At 40.5% G+C, this 27,578-nt stretch overlaps 1 protein-coding gene across 3 annotated transcripts in view; it reads right to left on the bottom strand.

Moving 5' to 3' along the window:
• Positions 1–27,578, bottom strand: part of TLL1 (tolloid like 1) — a 127,705-nt gene that overhangs the window by 40,353 nt on the left and 59,774 nt on the right. For 2 of the 3 annotated variants that reach the window (XM_035112118.2, XM_035112116.2), the window contains exons 4-9: positions 21,835–21,915; positions 19,940–20,092; positions 17,881–17,998; positions 9,888–10,066; positions 8,050–8,155; positions 5,855–5,979 (exon numbers count right to left, since the gene is read on the bottom strand). In XM_035112118.2, the coding sequence (XP_034968009.2) occupies positions 5,855–5,979; positions 8,050–8,155; positions 9,888–10,066; positions 17,881–17,998; positions 19,940–20,092; positions 21,835–21,915 (762 nt within the window). The remainder of the gene's footprint in view (positions 1–5,854; positions 5,980–8,049; positions 8,156–9,887; positions 10,067–17,880; positions 17,999–19,939; positions 20,093–21,834; positions 21,916–27,578) is intronic. The other variant, XM_035112117.2, reaches the window with a different exon arrangement.

The following is a 27,578-nucleotide window of genomic DNA, read 5'->3' as shown; positions in this document are numbered from 1 at the left end:
TTTTCCCTTCCCAGTGAATTTCAGTAGAAACTGAAGTATTTATCTGCCATTAAAGTTCATTCACTTTTCACTCCAGCTAATCTGCCATTTATCTTTATAACTTTAAAAGCAACAACTTGTTTCTCCTGTTGACTTGGTAGCATGGGCTGAAGGACGGCTCTTTGAAGCTCGTTACCTTGCCATTAGTAAGAGTAAGGTCAGATTTTGCTAAAATACTCTGTCACATCCATTTTGAGGACATTAAAATGCCACCTGCTATTCACTGAGGGCTACAAGCATCATCATTTATCCATATCTTGTTATATGATGCAGCAAACTGTGATGGCTGAATTGGCGGTGGTGGTGGTGGTGGTAACAACAACAACAACAACAACATTAGTGCACTACCTAATGTCCCACATTGTACAACTGGTACACTGCTTAGAACTTAAGTAGATCTCCCTTCCTTAAAAGCACACATTCATAAATTCATGGTTCTGCACTGGAAAAATCTCTGACTAATGCAAGAACATTTAACAAAACTGTGAGTTTAGACCTGCAGACGAGAGAAGGCTGGGTACAATGTTGTTACTGTTTGGTGTAAAGTTATTTAATTTCCCCTGTAATGTCACCTCAGGCCTTTCAGCTGATTCCCTGGTGGCCCGCTGGAATGCGGAGTTAACCAGCGCTATTGACTGTCTGGCTCCGAAGCGCCCTCTCAGATTGCATGGAGCCCGGACAGCCCCGTGGTTTTCCCCGGCGCTGAGGGCGATGAAACAGTCGTTGAGACGGCTAGAGCGCCGGTGGCGGAAAACTCATTTTGAATCAGACCGGACAGGGGCTAGAGCTCAACTTCGAGCCTACCAAGTGGCAATGGCGACAGCGAAGAGGACCTTCTTCACCGTCTCCATCGCATCTGCAGAAAACAGCAGCAGGAGACTCTTCCAGGTGGTTCGCAATTTAGCGGAACCACCTGCTCCATCCGGGCCCAGTACGGGCCACATGATCTCCTGCAATGATTTTGCAAAGTTTTTTGCAGATAAAGTCGCTCAGATTCGGGAAGAGGTAGACTCCACCGTGGGAGCAGGGCCGGGGCGGGGGAGTGCTAGAGTCCTGTCTAGTCAAGTTTTGTGGGATCAATTTCAATCTGTTACCTCCGAGGATGTGGACAGGCTGCTTCGACGAGTGAAACCAACCACCTGTCTCCTTGATCCTTGCCCATCCTGGCTTATAAAAGCTAGCCAGGAAGGGCTGGGCGATGGGCTTCGCGGGTTGGTAAATGCTTCTCTCCATGAAGGAGCCTTCCCAGACCCGCTGAAAGAGGCGGTTATTAAACCGCTTCTTAAAAAACCATCTTTAGATCCGGCCAATATGGCCAACTATCGCCCAGTCTCAAATCTTCCATTCTTGGGCAAGGTGATTGAGCGAGTGGTTGCTGAACAACTTCAGGCACGCCTGGAAGAAGCGGACCATTTGGATCCCTTCCAGTCAGGATTCAGGCCTCACCATGGGACTGAAACTGCCTTGGTCGCACTGGTCGATAATCTCCGGCGGGCTAGGGACAAAGGTAAGAGCTGTTTCCTTGTGCTGCTGGATCTCTCGGCGGCTTTTGACACCATCGACCATAACATCCTTCTGGATCGTCTAGAGGGTTTGGGAGCTGGGGGCACTGTCATGCAGTGGTTCCGCTCCTTCCTCCTGGGCCGTGTTCAGAAAGTGGTGGTGGGGGATGAGTGTTCAGACCCCTGGGCTCTCACTTGTGGGGTGCCTCAGGGTTCTGTCCTCTCCCCCATGCTTTTTAACATCTATATGCAGCCGCTGGGAGAGATCATCAGGGGGTTTGGGCTGGGTGTCTATCAGTATGCTGATGATACCCAGCTCTACCTCTCTTTTAAATCAGAACCAGTGAAGGCGGTGAAGGTCCTGTGTGAGTGCTTGGAGGCGGTTGGAGGATGGATGGCGGCTAACAGATTGAGATTGAATCCTGACAAGACAGAAGTACTGTTTGTGGGGGACAGGAGGCGGGCGGGTGTGGAGGACTCCCTGGTCCTGAATGGGGTAACTGTGCCCCTGAAAGACCAGGTGCGCAGCCTGGGAGTCATCTTAGACTCACAGCTGTCCATGGAGGCACAGGTCAACTCCGTGTCCAGGGCAGCTGTTTATCAGCTCCATCTGGTACGCAGGCTGAGTCCCTACCTGCCCACTGACTGTCTCTCCAGAGTGGTGCATGCTCTAGTTATCTCTCGCTTGGACTACTGCAATGCGCTCTACGTGGGGCTACCTTTGAAGGTGACCCGGAAACTACAACTAATCCAGAATGCGGCAGCTAGACTGGTGACTGGGAGCGGCCGCCGAGAGCACATAACACCGGTCCTGAAAGACCTACATTGGCTCCCAGTATGTTTCCGAGCACAATTCAAAGTGTTGGTGTTGACCTTTAAAGCCCTAAACGGCCTCGGTCCGGTATACCTGAAGGAGCGTCTCCACCCCCATCGTTCTGCCCGGACACTGAGGTCCAGCTCCGAGGGCCTTCTGGCGGTTCCCTCACTACGAGAAGCCAAGTTACAGGGAACCAGGCAGAGGGCCTTCTCGGTAGTGGCACCCACCCTGTGGAATGCCCTCCCACTAGAGGTCAAAGAGAACAACAATTACCAGACCTTTAGAAGGCATCTCAAGGCAGCCCTGTTTAGGGAAGCTTTTAATGTTTGATGGATTTCTGTATTTTAATGTTTGATGGATCTCTGTATTTTAGAATTTCTGTTTTGTTGGAAGCCGCCCAGAGTGGCTGGGGGAACCCGGCCAGATGGGCGGGGTATAAATAATAAATTATTATTATTATTATTATCAGGACAATTCTGACCATAAGACCCAAGATGTAATGTTTGCTGAAGATGCCAAAATGGACTTGGAAGTTATGAAATATTCTCAGACCTCTGACTGGTATATTAAAATTAAATCTGACCACAAAAGGGCTGGGTATCTGTGTGAATAAACCTCCTCAGCCCACCTCCTGGTGTTTACTCAGCCTCGTTTTTTGAACTATGCTCACAGTATATCTGACTGGTAAATTATTTTAGCAGGCAAAAAAAATGGTTGTAGATACCTCTATTCATTTAAGAATGTTCTATAAGGTCAGTCAGATGATTTCAAAATTAGATGGTTGCTGGATAATGTAGACAACTCCATTCCTATAGATAGCTTTATATACACTAAGAGCAAAAAAGTTACAGGCTACTTTTTGACCCAAAACATAGTTGACTGTCAAAGGGATTTTTTAAAAAATCTAAATGATTTGGGGAACTTAACTATTTCAACTTTTGACAACTTGCATATCTGATGTTTAACTTACTCTTGGATTGCCTCATTTGTTTTTGTGAGTTATGCTGTAATCGCGATTGGCTACAAACAGAAATCTGTCTGTCTGAACATCAGATCAACAGTAAATGACAGTCTAAGAGCTGCCAGCTGGCAAGATTACAAGTGTAATCAAAAGTCAAATTAAATATAAATGATTTGCAGAATCTTTAAACATATGGGAGGGGGGGAACCCACAAGATTTTGTATAAAGACAGACAATAATGTTCAATAATGCTAAATCTTATTTAAGGTTGAATGAGGCAGTACATGACAACACGGGATTTAAAGTATATGTTGAGGAATAAAGACAAGCCCTGGCTTAGCCTAAAACCTTTTCCTCTCCGTCTCTCCACAAAGCACATATCACGTGACATCTAATCAAAGTATAGCTACATATTAAGTAATGTATTCAGTACCACATCAAATTACCACACCAGTTTATTTTTAACACCGCAACTGTTGGTAACTCCACTAAACTGTAGAGATTAATATATTGGAGGAGGAAAACCGTGAAGCACTATTAAGATTGTTCCATCAGCAAAAGCATTTATGCTTGCCAAAGGGAACAATCTCTCTCCTCTACCCCCACAGGGGATAGATTTGGGGTTCTCCCAGCCCCACAGAGCTGATGGAGCACAGGAAGGGAAAGAAAAGTTTCAGGGCCTGAGATTTTCTGTCAAAGCACTGGGAAGCTTCCCAACCCAGGCGTCCATTAATATATGGAAATATTTTTCTTATAGGCTTTACTAGCTATCCCATTGCCTACATTCCCTTCATTTCTTTAGCTTATAGCCATGTCAAAAATAAGGGGCATTGACCCCAGATATTCCAAGTGTTCAATGTTAATGTCTTATTGGCATTAATTCAAGAAGACCTGCACCACCCCACAAGCCCTGTCATTTGTAGCTAACTGATCTAAAACATAGCTTGCTCAGAAAAGACCATGATGCCACTTGTCACAAATTAAATGCTACCCTTGACGAATTTCATATTCTGCTTTTGGTTAGGCAAGACTTTGATGGTCCTAGTTGAAAAGTGAAGTTCATTACAGCGCGTCTGTAGTTCCTAATGTTATTAGTTAAAATTCCAACACATGACAATTCGAAGGATTTCAGTTCATTTGGTACCGCCAAAATTTGCAACGTACACAATTTTTTGTAAGCTTATAAGATGGCTTGCTGTTAACAAACTTTAATTATATGTTACAACCTGTTGATAATGGGTTTCATTATGCTGAAGTTAGTCCTTAGAAAATGTGAATAAGGCACTGTAGCCCCTTTGCTATTTTTTAAATTTACATTTCTTTTTAAATATAGTGAAGGGGGTTACAGTGCCTTATTCACAATTCCTAAGGACTAACTTCAGCATTTTTCATGTCACAAAAACCTTATTACTTACTTACTTACAGGGAGGGAGGGAGGGGGAGATTAAGAAACTTTATGAAGTTTAACATAGCTTTATGTTTCCTGTATTGCCTGGTTAGATGCCAGTTCTTCTACCATGAGTTGTTTCTTTATCACACATATGCCTTGTGAATTGTTTATAATAATTAGAACTACTGAGTGGTGCAAAAAAAAAAATGCTCCTGAAGCTGAAGCTGGGGTATGCCTATCTTCTTCCCCCTCTCTCTAATTGGTTCCTCTGAACAGACAGGAACTAGCAGGTGTGAGAGATTAGCATCACACAAGACATGCTCTGTGTTGCACAGGCAAGGGCTGTGGGCAGGAAAGAGAAGTTACACATGGACAAGAGTGAACGTTGACCAATCACATTTTTAGGAGGGGAGATTGTGAGAAGATGCTGTTAAGGCTTCATGGATCTAGGACACGCATAGGCAAACTCGGCGCCTCCAGATGTTTTGGGACTACAACTCCCATCATCCCTAGCTAACCAGATCAGTGGTCAGGGATGATGGGAGTTGTAGTCTCAAAACATCTGGAGGGCCAAGTTTGCCTATGCCTGATCTAGGAGCTAGTTAACTGATCTGCAAGAGAGGGAGAGTGGCCAAAGAAATAAAGTTTCAGACCAAGTGACCAAGGTACTATCAAGACTCTCTGCAGCAAGAGGTCCAGACCAAGCATGATGGTTATTGTATAAAGAATTCCTGCACAAAGAGCTGTTCAGTGCAATTGTTTTGCAGGGCATCTGGATTCCGCTGCTGAGATATGTTAAACAAACCCCATCATTCATCTAAACATAGCTCCAGGCTTAAAGTACAATATCTTAAATAAGAACTGAGAGAATGAATCATGTTTTCCCCACTTCCATATCCAGCAAGTGAACAGCTACGGTAGGCAAGCACAAAAATGCCATATGAGTCAGTAATTTCAGATTCAGGCCATTCATACCTTAGTGCCTAATGTCCCAGAGCTACCACACTTTAAAATGCTTACGATCTCAGCTTCCAATTATGCGTTAAGTGCCTGAATAGAAACCGATTATTCAAAACTATCCGTTTGTGCTCATGAACTCTGCAGGAAAGCATGCTTTATCGGGCATATGTTTTATAGTGCAGTACCTGGACATCTGTACAGCTTTCTTGCTTGTGCAATATCTCCTTTACTTAATCTCGTGCGCTGACCAATGGCCGGTCGGATTCCATTATCATCACGGGAAGGAAGAATGGTGTCCAGAAACATGCCCCTAAAAATAATTTTAAAAACGAGAAACCCAATCAGGTTTCATATCAAACAAAGCTATCAAAATCTAACTTTTACTAATGTATATTGTGATGTTCTTGGCCAAATTAGATGTTTTTTTTAAAAAATAGCAGGCATAATGGAAAACTCGAGAGTGGCTTGTTTGATTAAATTGGTTTGTTGTTGACAACCATGCAACAACAGTTTAGGAAACTGTTCTGCTCAAGTCCCAGTTCCTTAGCAAACTGTCAACAATTCCGAACATCAATTGATACCATGCAATGAAATTAAATCAACATCAAGAGCAACATATCCCACACTAAACTGTTAGTTTTCATATAATTAGTACAATGAAATCTGCTTCAAATGCTGTTTTTGCTTTTGAGGAACCATAGTCATTTTCTTGTTCCCAATCATTTCCACAACTGCTTGAATATATATATGCAAAGTAGATTATGCTTATAGACTGCTTCGATCAGGTGCTGTTCACCATGCTAGCATACTTTATTCTAGGCATTTATTTGCCAATGCAATCTTTGAAAAGGGTCATAGGTCTATCAGAAAACTCTTACTTTTATAATCATAGTCAACAGTGGACGCAATCTTTTGAACTGTGGTGGAATTTATTATGGGGAAAAAATCAATACATAAAAAGCCTGCATGTCTGGACGGGGAGGAGGAAACCACATTCAAAAGACATGCATAAAAGAACAATGTCAGATTGATTCATTCTGTTACCAAGCACCATGAGTGCTTTCTAAAGGTTTCATTTCCCATCACAGTAATCTAAAAATGATCAAATTAATGTCACTCACAATTAAGAAAAGATCTAATCTCCACGAGTAACAGAATTTCGGATATATAATGGCTGGGAATATTCCACAAAATGTTTTATATAGTAGCCTAGAATAACCTTTTTTCACCTTGGCACCTTTACGCTTTGTGTTCTGAGAAGCCTTATTCTATTTTGCTCCCTCCTAGCGTCAAAATAGGACTTGTTCCTTTTGAGGGTAATGGCTATGATCTAGCAACCTAGCACAGGAAGTTCCCCATTGTCTACTATGAACAAGAAAACTCTGAGAGCAAGGGAGCAGTTTTCTTTTCTTTTTCTTTTAAAGTGGGGGTTACTGTAAGACAAGTGTAAGAAAAGTCTATCAATCATCATTATGAGAACATACTTATAAAATAATCAGACACATCTAAGAGAACCATTTTCACAACTGTTAGCTTGAGGAGCTACAACATGATAAACCTCTTTGGTCAATTGCCTGAATCAAAACTACAGTAAATTGCAAGAACTCAGGCCAGAAGAAAAATGGATTTCAAATAAATCTTCACAAGGTTTTATTTGTGTAATGAGGAGTTCAAATAGGAGTCAATCCAAGTATTGAACAAAAATTCTCATTGTAACAAAAATTCGTTCAGATCTCTAAACAACAGTCTTGGTACACACTGACCTGTGAATCTTTGGTAAGCTACCTCTGTTTATTATAAGTAATATAACTTCGTCTTTAGAAAATTACATGTATTCCTGATATAAGGATAATTATTTTAAGATGTTTTATCATTTAAAACACAGACAAGCTATATTTGTACATTATAAACAATTTAACTCTTTATTTAGAAAACAGAATGCAATTTTGATGTAAGGTTAGTTATTAAAAGATATACCTGTTATGTTCATTTAAACATATTCTCTGTCTTTTACATATGATAAAACTTTATGTTTAGAGATCTGAATGAATTTTTGTTACAAGGAGAATTATTCTAAGATTCATTTCTAATTTCTCAATATTCCAGCTGACGAAGAATTGTCGATTTTTACTGGAATTTATCTTTCTTTGCCTTCAATACTGGGATTGACTCCTATTTGAACTCCTCATTACACAAATAAAACCATGTGAAGATTTATTTGAAATCCATTTTTCTTCTGGCCTGAGTTCTTGCAATTTACTGTTTATTTCTGGACTTTACCAAGAACTCCAATTTCTACTAAATCAAAACTACATCTATAAAATATATACACAAAGAAGAATGGAATTAAAAGTCAAAAGGTATAACCTGAGACTCCAACCTTGAGAAGGTGTTCCTGGCATAGTGCATAATGCTATCAAAATCATATGGCTCCCCCAGAGAATTCACTTCTCCAGGCTCCATCTTCAAAAAGTTGTACTCCTGACCTATAATTCATAAGCAAGATCTCATGTAAGCCTTTCCTAAAAAGAAAGAGAAAAACAGAAGAAAACAGAAGTCCCAGCCCTTCTACTTACATACAGCACTGCTGCTCTGACAATGCATGAGTGAATATATCCACTTTGGAGATATATAGACCTCCTCAGAATTCAAGACAACCCAAAGTGGTCTGAGATGGAATGGGCTAATCTTGAGACTTTGGAACCGCCTCAGGACTTTCGTAGAGTGTTTTATTTTTCTGGCCCAATACAAAGCATTTTAGTATCTTTTGCAAGCACATCCAGCTACTCCATAACTGGACACATTAGGCAGAGAGAAGGGGAGGCAGGAGAGGAGGGGCAAATCAAGTTTTACCCTCTCTCCTAACTTTTCTTCTATCCATTTGTTTGGAGCACTGAATGGTGTTTCTGGGCAACATTGACCAACTCCTGCCGCAACAGTGACCACGTCCAGGGGAAAAAATGTGATCCAAAGGTGAGTTTTCACATCTTACAACTATTGCAGAGTACTGGTGGTATAATATCTTTAAAGGTTTTGATGCTATGCCCCTCAGGAACAAATATTACATTTATATGTCAAGGTCGCCTTAGCCATTCCTCATTCAGTCAGAGAAACTCAATACTGATGAAGCCAAAAGTTTCTGCACAACTATCAACAGCTTTTTGATTCATTCTTAATGTAATCATTCTTAAATATTCAATTTTTCCTCATGAATCAATTTATTCTTTTAACAGTCCTATTAAACCTCATCTTACTGTGCTACGTGCTATGCTGAATAGGAAGGAAGCCAAATGGAGACAAATATTCTGGGACTACTTTCTGTCCTTATCTGACTCATTCATTATATATTCTTAATGTCATGTTTCTACTCTGACTGTTGCTGTGGGAACATAAAAATCAAGGTTTTTTGATGCTGTTAACATAATGTGGAACTGATTTTGTAACCCATTCTTACACACATTATTATTTATTATGTGCAGCATATTTTTAATTTTCAAATGGCTTTATCGTCTTCATTGGAGCCTTGCGCTACCATGTATGAACACAATTTCAACCATCACATAGTTTCTCCTCACAACCAACCCTTTTCCACATTCTACTGGCTGCTCCTATTCTTTATTTCCAAATATAGGGAGACATTTCTCTCTATGCACCCAGGACATTCAGCTAGTTTCTTACAGCAGGCTTCCTCAACCTCAGCCCTCCAGATGTTTTTGGTCTACAGCCCCCATAATCCCTAGCTAGCAGGACCAGTGGTCAGGGATGATGGGAATTGTAGTCTCAAAACATCTGGAGAGCTGAGGTTGAGGAAGTCTGTCTTACAGGGTTTAAAGATGAGGTTCACTTACTCAAATGTTAGAGAGCAACAGATCATCTGCAAAGATGTCTAGGGGCACATACCTTCAATATAACCAATTAACAACAACAACAGCTTCTTCAAACAAGGGTAAACTGCCAAGGAGGCAGCTTGAGGCTATGGAGACTGCATAAGCTATCAATTGCTTTTACTAACTATTCTCTGTTTTAACACAAAGTACCTTGCATAATGCAAATGTCTCATATAAACACCCACTCTGAATAGCAGGACTGAATTTTGCTGTTTTAGCACTGTCCAGTTAAACCAATGTGTACGAACCTCAAGCAAATAAAATTGGGCAGCATTTTAAAATACAAGACACTACACTAAAATAGAAGAAAGCACACTAAAAATGGTCTCACCTGGCTGGATGTTTTCTCTGATGATGGTTACATGATCATCTCTGTCTGGTCTTGTGTGTTCATGCCAAAATCCTATCACATGTCCCAGCTCATGAACAACAATTCCAAATTTATCACAGTTCTTGCCAATAGAAATTGCCTGAGGGCCATTACCCCTTCGGCCTACATAAGAACAGCACCTGTAATTTAGAAGAAGAACACAGATGAATACTTATGTGAATATTGCTCGTTCCCAGAAAGGTACTGCGATTTGCATTTTAATCTTCTGAAAATCATTAGTTTTTCTGTGGTTTGGCAAGAAGATGAAACTTTGGCTCTCTCTCTCTTTTTTATAAAAACAGTAAATGTTTAATTGTACAATTTTCTTCTCAAAGATAGGGGTGGGGGTATAAGAAGCATTTGTTTTTACAGTAAGAACGCTTAATATAATATTGTCCTTGAGGAGGGTCAGCCAAAATGAATTCCATTGCCAGCAAAAGTAAAAGACTGACAAAGGAAAGCATTTCTGAGGAAAAAACGGTGCAACGTCACTTCCCCCTCAAATTCTTTATCAGTTTAATGTGGGGCTGCAGATACATTTAAATATTTTTAACACCTAGTGATTTGAAAATCATTAAATATGCTTTCAAGTTGTGGAGTATTCCAAACTGTGATATAAAACATATTTATAGAAAGGAACCCATTAATTATTATTTTTCCTAGTCTGTTCTAACACAGACTAGACAAACCAGACATGATGACAGGAGATTCTGGTGGCACTTTAAAAGCTTTAATAGTAACTAGCATTGTTGGTAACCTGGATAAATTTTTTTGTCTTTGTGGCACTCTGGGAGAGGGGCTAATCATTTCTTCCTGTGCCAATTCACCAGCTTAAATTCCTCTTGAACTTCCAGGTATCATATATAATGTTTAGATGCACCTTTTGCCAAATATCTTTTTTAAAAGCATAAATGGCCCTGGGAGTTCTGGATGGTAGTAGATTTAGCTCATTTTCTTCTTCTTTACTTATACAGTATTTTGTATAACACTTGATAAAGCCTCTAAGCAATTTAGGAGCACATACACATGACTAATGAGACTGAAACAATTATTTACCACAGGGGATATAAGCAGGGTTGTATCCAATTAAGTCCAACTCAAGAGTAAACCCACTGAATCTAATGGACTTATGACTCACTTGTTCATTGATTTCAGTGGATCTGCTATGAATGTGACTCAGCAGAATACAACTTTTAAAGCAATGGACTTCATCTGGCTCACTAATGGGTGGTGGGCTACAACAGCAATGCTACAAATAAAACAAAATTAAGAAATGTGTCTTCAAATACATGTTGAGGTTGAAGGGGTGGAGTCCTAATCCCCTGATCTTTGCTGCTGGAGGGGTTTAAGATATGGCAGAGGTGGTCATCTGCCAACTTCTGCTGGTTGTGGGTGCTCCGGAGGTCCCCACAGAAAGTGTTCCCACCAGTGGCATAAACCATAGGGCCTTCAACTGGTGGAAGGCAGAACAAAGCAGTCCATGGATCTACCAGATCCAAACCTGATCCCTCCTGCTGAGAGTGACCCAATTCAGAACCCTCATCCAAAGAAGAAGAAGAAGAAGAAGAAGAAGAAGAAGAAGAAGAAGAAGAAGAAGAAGAAGAAGAAGAAGGAGGAGGAGGAGGAGGAGGAGGAGGAGGAGGAGGAGAAGAAGAAACCACATCATCTGTTGTGGCCACTGCAAGCACAGGGCTTGCTTAAGTTTGGACTCAGTTAAAAAGAATAGCAGTCCCATGGAATAACTTTGGGCCCCAGGAAGTCATGCCCAGACCACATTCTCTGAACGCTGCAGTGTATAGAACAATCTTATAGTGGTTGAGCTGCTGGCCTGTAGTCTCCTATTGCACACTCCCTAATTTTCTTTGCTTCTGAACTCCTCCACAATAAAATCACAATGGTTAAGTATCTACACATGTATTTTTCCCTTAAATTCTTCCTTCAAGTATTCTCCTGACTGGGAATCATATTGATGTGGCAATGCTCACACGAATGTTGAATGACAATGTTCTATATTGGCTTGGAGCAAACTAATGCTAAACATCACAGAAATAAAACTTAGAACATCAGCAAAAAATGTGATAGCTGGATTATGTAGCAAAAAGATTCCATTAAAATCACGCTTTGGATAAAATGTTCTGAAAGAGGGTACTAGTTCACATGATTTTTGAAAGATGCCTAGGAAATGCCCTTGCCTGAGCTCACCTACAAACTGCTATAGAATATAATTTTGTCTTAAATACAATGATTCAGTCAATTCAAAGTCCTCTTGGTGTCAATGGACCTTTTTTAATAAATAAAAATACAGTTTGACTTGCAGCTTAAATTGAATGAATTAAATACATATATTATGTATGGAAATTATGTAAATTCCACACGACTATATTGTTTTGTTTTATCTCGCTCGTTTCATAAACTCAGAGGCCGTGAAAAGTAATGAGGATTAACACTGGAATGGTTTATGGGAACTATCACGAAAATTATGAAAGCAGTAGAAGTATGAGATGATCAGACCCTCCCAACCTCAGAACATGGGAAGATACCTCCAAAAAAATTTCTTTAATTTGGCATAATATTTGGACTGTTTGATTATTGAATAATATGTATAATTTGGAATATTTAATATGGTTTGATTGGATTGTTAAAGTGAAAAATTTAATAAATAGTATTTTAAAAATACATTACGTGTTTCTATAATTTATTACACAAGCAGGATCCTTTATGTATAAACTGAATTTTTTTTAGCCCAGAGTAAGCATAGGTCTGCATTAAGACAAGCTTTATGAAAACCCACTTTGCAAAACAATACTGTTTTAAAGCTAATGGGTTAGTGAAATAGAGCGCTCTGTTTAAGACAGAGGATTTAAATCCTCTGAAGATAGTTACTTATGATCAGCTTCTGACCCATTTCAGCAATCCACTGCTTTTTAAGGTCATGTACGTCATGTTGGAGTAGGGGGGGTGTAAAGTATTTTAGTAATAAGCACCACTTCTTAGGAAAATTATTTTTTCCCTTTTTCTTTGTGAAAAACAAAAGTTAATCATTCTAAGTCTGTGCTGCATATAATCTCTTCTTCCCATCTCTTCTGCCCCAGTATCCCCACCTGCTCCCCCACAAGCGTCTTGCTGCTCTCTGTAGATCACTAGTGAATACATTTGGTAGCTCCTGCCAACCTAGCAGTTCGAAAGCACGTCAAAGTGCAAGTAGATAAACAGGTACCGCTCCAAGCGGGAAGGTAAACGGCGTTTCCATGTGCTGCTCTGGTTCGCCAGAAGCGGCTTAGTCATGCTGGCCACATGACCTGGAAGCTGTACACCGGCTCCCTCGGCCAATAACGCAAGATGAGCGCCACAACCCCAGAGTCGTCTGCGACTGGACCTAATGCTCAGGGGTCTCTTTACCTTTAATAGCCCTGCAGATCTTAATTCATAAAAAGCTGGTTAACCTGCAACATTGGTGTTATTAGCACCACGCTTTAACCAACTGAGCTGCCAAGGCAGGAGAAAACAAGTAAGGGTAGGGCTGGCAAAGACTTGTTGCCTGAAACCACAGAGAGCTGCTTCTAGCTAGTGTAGCCAATGGTGAGGTGGATAGATCAATGGTCTGACTGAGTATAAGGCAGCTTGCTATGTACATATGCAGTTACATTACTGAAAAAGAACTAAGTATTAGAATATTTTCAAAATCAGCTGTCCACAGCAGTTTCTTAATGCTCATCACACTTAGTGCATTTTAGGTGTTTCATGCCGACAATTAGTTGTACTTCAAAAGAAAGCAGCAATCATCAGCAGTCTTAAAATAACCGCCTTACTATAGACTACAACAGGGTCATTGGGACTCACTGCTTGGCCTGCCAAGAACATATCTGATTCATCCAATTAAGTGCCTAGACTACCACTAAGACAACAGTACTGAGTCAAAGGGTTAGGGCTACAAAAGAGTGATGCTCGAAAAGAACACCGTGGTCTGTATCACAATTGTGGCCACTTCTGCTAGGTGTGCTTGGCACACAGCCCAGCAATCCTCTGCAAACTGTGCCAAAAGCCTGACTTTCCAGATCTTGATTTCATTAATCTTTATTGCACCAGACAGTAGTTAAAGGCACTAACTATTTACGAATCTCTAATTCCATTTAATCATTCTAGCTGATCAATAATGGCAAGTAAAGTGCAATAACTGACAGTCTGAGAGAGCGCGAAACATTCTAAAGATGACATTAAACTTGCTGTTTGAATAATATTTTTTTTCATGCTCCTGAGAGTTAAAAGCCTAAAGATGGGCTTTAAGCTGATTAGAGGGTTTTGGAAACAGAACCAGGTCAAGTGCTTAGTGTTTATTTAGGCAGCTGCACTGTAAAAGGTGTGATAGTCTAAAGCATCTTATACAATGAGAGCAGCAAGCTAACATTATATGAACTGATTCATATAATGATCAATCAATATATTCTAATTCACAATGCAAAAGTCAGTTTATGAGATCATCTAGCTAGTCATGTTGTTAATGACAGTTTGCGGTTTGCCTTTAAGCCAGAAAGCAGAACTATTACTCTACATATGAAAATTCAGAACTAACTTTGTTTTGAATAAGTAAGTATTAAGATTGTTTGTGAAATACAGACTTTGCTGTCAAAATCACTGTATAATCAGATCATGGATGAGGGAGATTTTATTCTGGGCCGACCTGGCATCCAACAGCAGCAGTTGCAGACTGGAGGGGCTGGCAAATGGCACAGTCACTAACAGCCTGTGTCGGGTGCCCCTTACCCAGCCTCCCCCTCTTCCCACACCATACCTCCTCCTACCCAGAACCACTGTAATTGGGCCTCCCACTGCTCTCCCCCACTCCTTTCCTCCCAAGCACATCCCACAAAATGCCCTTACACTAAAAAAAAAATTTTTTAAGGATATATATATAAAAAAATTTTTAAGGATATAAAAAACAATTTAAAGGCCCTCTCCGCTGAGCAGCAGCACCAGTCCTTATAAAACTTGTCAGGCCCCGCCCTGGGCCAGGTGGATTGAGGCAGGAGCAGGGCCCCCAGGCTCTCAGCAGGGGGAGGTGATCATTCAGGTATCATGGTCCTGAGTTATTTCAACAAAACTTTGAAAATGGCTCTGTACCTAACAGGCAGATAGCGCAGCACTTTTAGAACAGATACAGCATGTGCATGAACAAGCACTGCTGACAGATTCTGTACTAGCTAAAGCTTCTAAACTAATCCCAAACACATTACAATAATCCAGGCGTGAGGTTACCAACACATGAACCACAGTGGCTAGGGTATCCTTGTCCTGATAAAAAACATCACCTGGAGTTGGTTATAGGAACTCCCTCCATCAAGGTTATTTGAGCCTCTAGTGACAAATATGTGGGATAAATATCAGTCTCATACAACCAGCATGCTTAGCTCTACTTAATGGATGAAGGGTTAAGACCATAGAGTACACAGTTCTGTCAGACTTAACTAAGTCACACACCCTCACCTGGGGATGAAAGTTTACCAAAAACCTTTTCCTCTCTCTTCCACCATGTGAATCCAACCAGAAAGGACGTCTGAGATAATTGCTGTAAGCCCAGACCTTGTGGCTTTAGCAAGTCATCTTTGTGTTTCTATACAAATAATTTAGAAACATTTTACCACTTTTTGAAACTAAGTTTTGATGCCTGTGTTTTCTTGCTACTGTATGGGAAAGCACATGAATCTGACCTTTGAAGGGTTTGTAAGTATTAACTGATGACACTGCAACCCAAATCTCCTAATAACTGCTCTCAATTGTTCCATGTAGATGTTGAAACACTGGAGCCAAAATAGTGCCCTGAGGCATCATGCAACATCATTGCCAGGTGGCAGGCACATAGGGTTATATCTAATATTAGTCACAGTCAGAGGAGACCTGTTGAAATTAATGACATGACTAATTTAGGTCAATGAATTTCATTGGGTCAACTCTGAGTAAAACTAAGCCGGCTATGATTCATAGTCACCCAATGCAACTCACTGAACTTGGCCCCACAAGTAGTAGTACAACCACTATAAAACAGTGGCCCCCCAACACAAAAAGATAGTCCCAGATGATAGTCCCAGATCACTGAGAGATCGAGAAGAAACAACAGGATCACAGATCACAGTTCCCCTGTTCCTCTGTCAAAGAGGTTACTCTAAGTAATTATCATTGATAGGCGGAGACTATTAATGTAACACACATGGTTTCAACTTCTAAATCAAAATGATTCAAAGGTGGCACTAGAAATCCTGTTTACCTTGGAGAGGACTCAGAGTGCACCATATCTTAAATTCCACTGAACAAGGAACCTGGATGCTAAGAACTATGCAACTAGTTCTGCAAAGCAAAGAGCTTTTTCAAACAGCCAGCCCTGCATGTTACATGGCAAACCTGAAAGCAAGGAGGGGTTCAAGGTCGTTGTGATATGGCACAAGGTTTGCCATTCAAATGGGAGAGAAAAACTAAAATCCCACTGGGTATGCCCACCAGATAGGGTCGCAAGGGGCTAGCTCTTTATATCCTTGCAGCGAGCAGGATATCTAATACACATGTGGTGTACATTGCAGGGTAGTTGCCCTAATAACAACTATGAGTATCGCAGTCTTGAACTAGTTTTGACACAAATGCCCATTACAACACAGAGTGCCATCACACATCCATTCTTTTGTAACCAGCATTACATGCTGCAATATGTATAATACAACAACAGCGCTGACTTTGACAAGGTTTAAAGATTTCCTACAAAAACATGTAGGAGAGCTAAGCATAGACCACATGGGGGATGACAAAGTTTCATTTGCAGCAGAATTAACTTCAAAGCGTATGCATGCTTACAATACTGGTAAATGTGCCTCAGATTCACTAACTGATTTCCCCACCCCCTATAAAGGCATATTTAGTTACGGAAAGCTGATTACATACATCAAATGAATACCGTGAGCCTTATTCAAGGCTTTGTGTGTTCACCAGTTGGTGTCTATAAAACTTTCAAACAACATAGGTAAAGGTAAAGGGACCTCTGACCATTAGGTCCAGTTGTGACCGACTCTGGGGTTGCGGCGCTCATCTCGCGTTATTGGCCGAGTGAGCCGGCGTACAGCTTCCAGGTCATGTGGCCAGCATGACAAAGCCACTTCTGGTGAACCAGAGCAATGCACGGAAACGCCATTTACCTTCCCGCTGTAGCAGTACCTATTTATCTACTTGCACTTTGACGTGCTTTCAAACTGCTAGGTTGGCAGGAGCTGGGACTGAGCAACAGGAGCTCACCCCGTCGTGGGGATTCGAACCGCCAACCTTCTGATAGACAAGCCCTAGGCTCTGTGGTTTAACCCACAGCGCCACCCGCGTCCCCTCAAACAACCTAGCAACTTCAATTTCTTTAAATTCTGAGGTAGCTTTGTACATACAATAGGATACATGTGGAAAACTATTTCAAGTGTTGCAATGAATGGTAAAGTCATTCTACACATGGAAGCTCCACATACATGTGGAGCATTTGCATACTTGGAAAACCTCAAACATGGGACTTGAGTTTACATTATATTTTTTTATATTTGGCTTCAGAGAAATAGTAATAAAACTCTTCTCATGTACCACATGCACATTTGCAAAGAAGGTGATGCTGCAGATTAATATTCAATACACAAAGAGGGGATCATTGTAAATATCTTTTAAATTTAAAATACACACATGCACGTACGCATACTGTTTGAAAGGATTTGGCTTTCCCCTGAAACATATAGGTCATCTCACTTGCTTGAGTCATCTGAAGCAATTTGATCTACACGTAACATTCTGCAGTGCACCATCTCAACTGGCGTATTGTGATCAAGGCAGAGTATGTAGATCTGTGTGCCTTGCAACAATAGGATGGGCAATCTTCTCATCTGTTCCAGTTGTGTGCTTCTAAGCATATTAGTACATTAAGCATACTTTTGCACCAACTTACCCACAAGGCCTGTATGTAAACACAATGTAACTTTCTTCGTCACTTCGCTCAATGAATGTAACGCAGGTATATTTTTCCCAGTGCCGCATTGCCTGCTTGAACATTGCTCGTTGACTGCCTGGAATCAATGTTTGCAATGAAATATACAAATGATTTTAGGGGGGGAAATTATCCTGTTTCACGCCAACAGCATTCAAGTAAATTTGATTGTTTTTTGGGGGGAAACACTTGCACTTGACAGTTGGACAGTGTTCTCGAAGCTACAAACATGAGTTTGATCAAACTGCGGGAGGCAATGGAAGACAGGAGTGCCTGGTGTGCTCTGGTCCATGGGGTCACGAAGAGTCGGACACGACTAAACGACTAAACAACAACAACACTTGCACTTGAAACAAGCAAGAGTGTTTTAAGTGCAAACTAATACTGAATGTGGGTTTTGGGAAATAAGCAATGAAAACAGTGATGGGCAAATAGTATAAACTTCGCACAGCAAGGGCAACATTTTCCAAAATGTACCCCAATATGCACACAAATCCCACAGAGTGAATTCATAATACTATGCTTTTTCATTACTTCTAAGTTATATCCAACAGTGGCTTTGTGCTAGCAGAAGTGATTTTCTTGTGATCCTATCCTATTCAAAAGCTACGCTTGAGGGGATCCTTCAGAACAGCACAGGATATGGCATAGAGGACTGCAACTGGTGGGAGGGATTGATAAAAATGTGGTGCATTAAGTTACACGAGTGGAAGTGTTTCCTTTAGCACAAAGCCACCAGTAGATACAACCCTGTGTTCAGAAAGAAATGGGTGAACTGTCAGATCAACCCTTCACCCCAGGTTTGATCATCCTATGATCCAGAAATGCAAATGCACAGTTCATCACCCACATCTTGTCAAACATTTGCTAACATATTGTCTATGCAAGCCCCTAAGTTGTGGAACTCACTCTCCACAAAGGTGGTATTAATAATAATAATAATAATAATAATAATTGATTAATAAATTAATTTATTATTATTAGAATTAGAATTTATATACCGCCATATACCTGGAAGTCTCAAGGCAGTTCACAGAACAAAATCAAAATAATTTGTGGTAAATAATAGCAACGCCCTGAACCCCCCCCCCCCCAATTTTACAGTGCAAGGCAAGCAGCAGAAGAGGTTTACTGAGCCATTTGTAAATCTGATGTACATTGCCTTTGGCATACAAGAATTCTGGAGGAAGACTGGATCACTCATTCTAAACAATTAGCTCCCATTCCATATCATTTAAATTAGAAATCTCTGACCAAGAAAGACTATTCATTTTAATTGGGAAGCAGAGATAGATAATCGGATATATCTGTGTTCCAGTATACTTTTTTTGGCAAGAAAATTGCCTTTATTCCTCTCTCTCCCTATCTCCCTCCACCATCACATGCTCCTATCCACCTGGAGGGCAAATGCATGTTGATGCAGGTTTCTGTGAGCATATCCCTTGCTGGATAAGAACCCGTGTGTTGTTTTTATCATGTTACACGTGCTTTAAAGTATATTAGAAAGCTCTCCTGATATTTAATTGTGATGTATCTCTATTTCTTTTACCCCACCATGTGAAATGTACATTGAATTTATTTCAGTGGAAAAGAAGCATCTTGGAGTCATTGAGCACAGGAACTGCAACATTTTCGTATAAGCTAAACTGTACGTGTATTTAAGTTGACCTGAATCTCAAGATATTATGATAAAAGGAAAAGTTGAGTTAGTTTGCTACCACACACTGCACCTTCGTCACTTTAGTGCTACGTGATTCACAGCATTTTCAAGTTACATTTAATTTTTATGAATTAAAGTATTTGTATAGAAAGCTTTAAAGGTGCTACAATTGTATAAAGAACAATTGTACTAGAAAATATGCATTTATTTCAGCGTTTGTAATTGTAATCTACAGCCAGGACACCTAGAAAACAAGAAAGAGACAATACATTTCAAGACCTCTGTTTCATTTTTAAAAATTCTACTAATTCTAAGGGTCAATTCCTTCAAGGATAAAAGTGCATCTTTTGTCTTTCTTACCAGTGAAATTTCCTCCTATAACGTATGGAATGACACCCCCTGGCCATATCCGTTCTGTGCGTGATGTAGCTGCTCGTGGAAACCTTTTCTTCTCATAGCTCCCTGAGAATGTTAGAGCTGCTCTTCCCTTTGTTATATTATTTTGCTGGAAACCTGCAATGATATTTATAATAGAAAATGGAACAATATGCTTAAAATTTCATTAATGAAAATATCTGATTCAAAGATAAAATGATTTCCCCCCTATAAATATATACCCAGACTTTCAATGCAATGGACAAACATGAATTAACAATGCTTAAAATGAAATGAACTAACAGCTCAATACTATGGAGCTGTTTATCATGCAGTGATGCCAAATTCATGCAACCATGCAACTCATGTCTTCGTTGCCATGTGTCCTTGTTTGCACCTGCTGGAAAAATCCCTGGAAAACAGGAATGCTGGTGCCATAGTACCAGACTTGGAACTGGGTTCAAGTCCTGAGACAGCAGAACAGCTTCCTTGAACTGGCACTCAGGATCATCCTGTTGCCAGTCCTATGAAACTCTGCCTTAATGCAGTGGTTAGTCAGACACAGTTGTATAACTGAATCTTTATTTATAAGGATTCGTACATGTTGTTATATAAAAAGCGCTTAAACATTAAAAAGAAGCAGGCAGATTAGACTAGCAAGGCTGCATGATGTTACACAGCCAAGTCACTTTTCCAAACCCTGGGCGCCACTTCTCTGTTGCAGGGGACAATTTGCAAGAGAGATGGCGGTAGGCAGAAAGAGGATTCTAACTCTTCTCCTGTAGACACCTCACTCCTTCTGCAACTACTTCCCTCCATGTCAGGGGCTGGACTGAGAAGGAATGGTGGGGACTGCCCCCCCTTCTCCTGATGCTTCCTGAGACCAGGAGGACAGTATAGATTTAAAGCAGTGGTTTGCAGAAGGGCATAGTTCAAAGGCTGCAGAGGGCAGAAGCTGGGAAATATTGGAAGAGGAATAGCAAGGAGGAGGAGGGGGGAGAGAGACAGCTGACAGACTCAATGTCTTTGGAAAGCATTCCTGACCCCCCTTCTCCCAGGACCAGATGGGCGTTGAGAGTAGTATAACAGAGAGCTCAGCGGCAGAAGGCTCAGATTATAACATAGATTAGGGGAGACGAAGGGGGGTGGGACTTTACTTGGAGCAACACCATCATTGCATAGAGACTACACCCCTTTGTCTCTCTCTGTGAATACTGAATAAATTATGTGGTAAGGACTTTTCTTTGGCTGCCACTGGGGGTAGGGATAGTATTCCCTGAGCCTTGACACCCCACCACTTTTTCTCTCAACGGCAGATGCAAATTTATCTCAGTCATTGTAACTAATGTACCCTATCAGTGACCATATCATCAACCTATATTATTGCATTTCCCAGTGAATGAACAGTAAGTCATATACTGAGAGGCACCAAGCGGAAATTGTAATTTTGATTTGCCTTCCATATTTAGATTCCAGAAATTAAATATAAAACAGGATCTGTCAAACTTGAACTTTGGGATAAATTTAGTCACTTTCCCATTTATCCCATTTGGGATAAATTTAGTCACTTTCCCATTTCTCATAAACTACACTTAAGCAGTTCAGCCTAATAATTTATTTATTTTTAGGGTCTCTTTTACTCACAGCATACATAGAATTACCTAATCCGCCGGATCTTGTCCATTGATCTCAATAGAGAACCTCCATCTGTACTCACAATAGAGAACTCCCCTCTTGCAATTTGTGTGCCTCCACTGATCCCGTGCAAGAGCTAGCAAATCAAAATGTGCACACCTCTGTAGATTGCGATGGAGACAAACCTTACAGCACTCAGTGGCATTGTAAAATCTGGACATCTGCCGATTGGAATAGTACAATACCTGAGCCAAATCTTCTTATGCTGTCTATAAGCTGAAACAGGGCATCACTTTTTTTTGACACTGCACGCTCTCCAAAACCACCTTTTAAAAGAAGAAAATTCAATGAGAAACCACACACATACATTGAGCACACGAGTTTACAGAAAACTGAGGTGGGGGAAAAGAATTTTCCTGAATGTGAGGAGATGCTAAATAAATGTGTCTTTAACATTCTTCTGGCCATTAACATTCTAATGAGAATGAAACAAAAACAAATTTGTTGTCATAAGGGTTTTTGGTTTTTTTAGCGTGCATTCCAAAATGCCAGCCAACATAACTTTGGCATTTCAACAATTTACAACAGTTACATCATCTAACTACAATTTGCCAATCCCCCTCAGGGCCTTGACAGCCTCAGTACTATGAATGGCAAACTTTATTCTTATTTCAGAGATATGCAATTCTACAGACTTGCATAAAGCACAGGTCTCCAAGAATATTGAGGAGACAGATAAAACATATGATTTAAAAAATACAAGATCATTCAATTCACAGTGGATTCCATTCACAATAGAGTGTGATGTCAAACCATGATACACTTAAAGTTATTGACATACGTCTGGTTTTTACTAGGAGTGGAAGGCATATAAGGATGCTAAGTTTTCAGATACTCCAGTAACTCTAGTAGTAATAGCTGAAGAACTGATGGATAGAGGAGTCCTAAAAACGAATTACAGTAATAGCCAGATCCTTTATCTCAATATTCACCATGCCACGACAATCAGATCTCTTCTGATAGCATTTATGTTTGACTTCTTTTGCCTCTGAACGGTCTGTCTGCAATTGTCTTCAAGTGGTAAATGTTTGACCAGCAACTTCATTGCATAGAGGGCTCTTGGGTGACTTCATAAAATCCCCATTATTGATATTTGTTAAAAATATATATACTGTATCTAATACTAAAGAACCATAATTCCAGCTTGTTACAGAAGAACTGGAATGACTTTTTAAAAGGCTTAAAGTGGTACAATGAAACATAGGTTAGCCTTTTCAGCAATTCTCTGAATTCTTTTGACATACAGTTTCCATGCAAGCTTCCCAAATGGCTATCTTCAAAGACATATTACAAAGTACAGGGCCATATAAGGCAAGCTTGTTGCATGGTTGCTCAATAATCTGTGTAATTATTTGCCTTACACTGTCACATAGCTGCAGCGGCCCTTAAGAAAAATTTCTCAAATTTTTGCTTAGATTTTAAGGGAATGAGACAATACTTTAAGACATTCTTTCTGAATGAGATATTTTATAGCACCAGTGTGTACTAGACAGCACACCAACACTTACTGCCCATTGATGTAATATTTTATTTATGAAAAAGCAAACACAATGAAGGAGAGTGAATAACTACACAGAAAAGAGAAGTATTCTTAGCCAACAGTGGAATTCCATACAGGTCTACTCAGATGTAAGTTTCATAGAGTTCAATGGGGCTTGCTCCCAAGCAAGTAGTACTGCTGCCATAAAAACAATAATTTTCATTTGTTGTTCATTGTTCAAATTTATTAATAGTCCCATACCTTCAGATTCCAAAAATGAAAATTTGATTCTATAAGAAATGTTACATTAATCTACAGATAAACTGCACTATTGTTCTTATTTAAAAATATATAATACTTCTACTTAAAGAATTAGAATGAAAAACTCTGTGATTCTAAATATTTTCCCTTTTTTACAATCTGCCATGGTAATAGAAAGTAGCATTTCCTGAAATAACATAACTTTGCCTAAAGAATAATATTCTGCTTTTTCTGGCAGTGTTTTCCCAAGCAAGACATGAAGAATATTAATCTGAGAGGTGTTATATATTGTAAAAAATATAATGGTTTTTCAGATGTGTGTGAATCAAAAGCAAGAATGCAGGTTAAACAAAACAATCACTTATTTTCAAGGCTGAGAAGTGATTCACCTTGCTGTGTTTATCTGTCAGCAAAATTAAGCTGTGAAACAGTTCAAAGCTAATTAAAACTATGGTACTTGTTGTGGTGAGGGTGGATGGAATTAACTGAATCTATTAACATTTAAATCCAGATCTTTAAAAAGATCAAAAGATTCTACTACTTAGAACAAACAGGTAATTTAAAGAAAAGATAAGCAAAAAAATGACGAGAAAGTAAAAATAGTACATTCATTATTATTTTTAATTGACCAGAAGGCAGAACTCTAAAAATTACTTTTTTAAAAAATGCCCATGGACTGGGGAAAGGGATTGAACTGGCAATTCTAGCTATACTTTGAACAGCAGGTTGCAGGTATTCTGAGGTGATAACATTTCTCTCCCATGCTGTAGAAAGCTTAACTTTCTGATCTCTGATGCTGTTAAAGACAGAAGAGCAGGTCAGGCCATTTAATCCTGGTCATTTGGCAACTCATTTGGCCGGAGGAGAAGACAATGACGTGCTTTCTCCCCACCAGCAGCATCTTCCAGGTGAATCGCAACTGGGACAAGCAGAATAGTTACGTAATCTTATACTACAACTGGTCTTGATGGGGGATGGAGGTGGGCTCTCTTTAGCTATGAAAATGCACTACTTCACTTACTTCATTCTGCCCGGACACTGAGGTCCAGCGCCAAGGGCCTTCTGGCGGTTCCCTCACTGCGAGAAGCAAAGTTACAGGGAACCAGGCAGAGGGCCTTCTCGGTAATGGCTCCCACCCTGTGGAACGCCCTCCCATCAGATGTCAAAGAAAGAAACAACTATATGACATTTAGAAGACCTCTGAAGGGAGCCCTGTTTAGGGAATTTTTTTAATGACTGATGTTTTAATGTATTTTCAATCTCCTGTTGGAAGCCGCCCAGAGTGGCTGGGGAAACCCAGCCAGATCAGTGGGGTACAAGTTGTTGTTGTTGTTATTGTTACTTTGAATAGTCTTTGTTGTTGTTGTTGTTGTTTAGTCGTGTCCGACTCTTCGTGACCCCATGGACCAGAGCACGCCTTACATCCTCTTTATATGCTTATATGTACTACTGCACTTACTTCAAAATACAAATCATAGATAATAGATTTATAGATCTGGAAGTGACCCTGAGGATCATCAAGTGTGATCCCCTCCAATGCAAGAATATGCAGGTGACCTGCTGCATTTTGGGTCTTACTTCTAAATGGGACCCAAAGCCCTGCCCTGAGTCAACAGTTACATGGTTGTTAGTATAACAAGACATCACAGCAGCAGTTGGAAATGTTTCCCAGAGAAGTAAATGGATGTATTTTCTTTAAATTAGACTCCACCCCTAACGATGTAAACATGTTAGCACAGATTAGTGCTTTATAATTGGTCTCATGCTGTACGCAGATTTCATGTTAATAAATCAGAGATATAATTATGGAAGTTCTAAAGAATTTGTCTCGGGGCATTTTCTTCTATTAAAAACTCATTCTCGCATTTACTTAACTGATGAAACAAATCTCTATCTATTATGAACTGCACAAAAACACTTTCAGATCATAAGGTGAAGACTGTGCTTTGTTGCACTGCTCCTACGCATTCTCTTTGGATGAAAGGTAACTTGTTTCAAGGCTGTATGGCAGGGAAGAACATTGCGTACACAGCAGTTGTGACACAGAACTGTCCAGCCAGCCACAATGTAAAAGAAAAAGCTTGCAAAGGAGGGGGAAAACTTGAGGCTGAATTGGTTTTAACAGGAAATCACAGCGCTGCTTTTCAGGTATGGGACAAATTTCAGGGGCGAACAGCAAACTTACCCCCAATGCCAAATCCCAGGTGTTTGATGGCTGAAAGGCTTGTCCCTGGTAACTCAGATGTTATTATTTGAGAGCAGATGGTTGCTTTTAGAAGGTTGTTTTTAAATGTTTCAATTGCATTGTTTTAGTTTTAATGTGTTTGCTACCCTGGGCTCCTTTGAAGGAAGGGAGGGATAGCATGTAAGCTGGCAAGTGAGTGAGTGAGTGAGTGAGTGAGTAAAATCTGCTCTCATTGGCTGACATTTTCCCCCAGAATGTCCCTATCGTTCAAAGGCATGGGAGACGGTGGCATCCATGCTTTGGTCAACATTACATTCAGGGGATGGGAGACAGCAACTTGCAGCTGGTGGTCTCTGAAAGAAGTGCTACTGCTGACACAGATGTGAAAGGAAAATAGAGAAAGAGAAAAAGAGAAAAGTACCTAACCCAAAAACAACAACCCACAATCTCTTACCAGTTTTTACCAATTTGTCAATCCATTTATCTCACCCATTATTCAAGGATGGGCACAGGACATCAAGGACTGGGAAGATTGGGGGTAGAATCATCCCCAGAAAGTGTGACAAAAGATTTCATCCTACCAGCAGTTCCCACAAGAAAAGAGCCCCAAGAGCAAGCAGTCTTTGCTTGTACAAGGTGGTAACTCTGCCTTACTCTCCCCAATCTGAGAAGTCCTACTATGAATGCTTGACAGTGCAAGAAGACCCCTTTTGGCCTCCATGCCATCTCTAAGAGCAGCAGGAGGGTCACCTCCTCCACTACAGCCAGCACCTGAATAATAGGGTGTGCAGGCTCTTTACTGGCCATTCTTTAGAGGGGCAGAGGAATAACTACCAACAGGTGCAGCATGACTACTTAAGACTGCAATTTCTTTCCAAATCCTGTCTGGAGTGCCGCCCTGGCTTGGGTGTGCTATATCTGGCCAGAACACAGCTCCACAGGGAGCTATCCGTGGTCCTGCTCATCTGTTGAGCTTCTTTGGTCCTCCCCGGCTCTAGGTTATCATCTGCAGGACACCACCACAGAAAATAAGCTTCCAGTTTTGCCCATCCATTTTCATTTCTTTCATTTAATTCAAGTCAATAGTTTTAACATTTAAAATTTGAGCTCAATCTTAGTTATAAACAGTTAAGTAAAATGGAACCGTAGTTGAGATTATTTTCCTTCACTGTTTCTATCCAAGGAAATTGATCCATATGCAGAGGTTATTAAGTAAAGGGTAAAGGGACCCCTGACCATTAGGTCCAGTCGCGAATGACTCTGGAGTTGCGGCGCTCATCTCGCTTTACTGGCCAAGGGAGCTGGCGTACAGCTTCCGGGTCATGTGGCCAGCATGACTAAGCCGCTTCTGGCGAACCAGAGCAGCGCACAGAAACGCCATTTACCTTCCCACTGGAGCAGTATCTATTTATCTACTTGCACTTTGATGTGCTTTCAAACTGTTAGGTTGGCAGGAGCTGGGACCGAACAACGGGAGCTCACCCCGTCACGGGGATTCAAACTGCCAACCTTCTGATTGGCAAGCCCTAAGCTCAGTGGTTTAAACATTTAAAATTTGAACTCCACCTTAGTTAGAAACAGGTAAGTAGAATGGAACCGTAGTTGAGATTATTTTCCTTCACTGTTTCTATCCAAGGAAATTGATCCATATGTAGAGGTTATTACTGGTGCTTAAAAGACTGTCAGGCTGATTCAAGAAGGTATGCTGCATCCAACAGCTCCTCCAAAGCAGAAACACAGAAATATATTCTCCTGCCCATAGTGCATATATCCTCGTCAACTATCATGTATGGGTTTGGCTTGAAATAGAATTGGTTTCTCTTTCACACACACCAAACAGACTTCATTGGCAGGTCATGGGAAAGTGGAATGAGGATGTGAATTTCATCCAAGCTGCTCTCTGCTTCCCTCTGCATAGATCTGGGGTGCAGCATTGATCAGATCCTCTCCATTACAGTCGACACTCACTAATAAGGATGGCCTGCAGTTTCCTCGTCATCACA

This window comes from Zootoca vivipara, chromosome 9 (assembly GCF_963506605.1).
Source record: "Zootoca vivipara chromosome 9, rZooViv1.1, whole genome shotgun sequence".
Classification (NCBI taxonomy): Eukaryota; Metazoa; Chordata; class Lepidosauria; order Squamata; family Lacertidae; genus Zootoca; species Zootoca vivipara.
The sequence above is the reverse complement of the archived record's forward strand: the minus strand, read 5'-3'. Positions and strand labels throughout refer to the sequence as shown.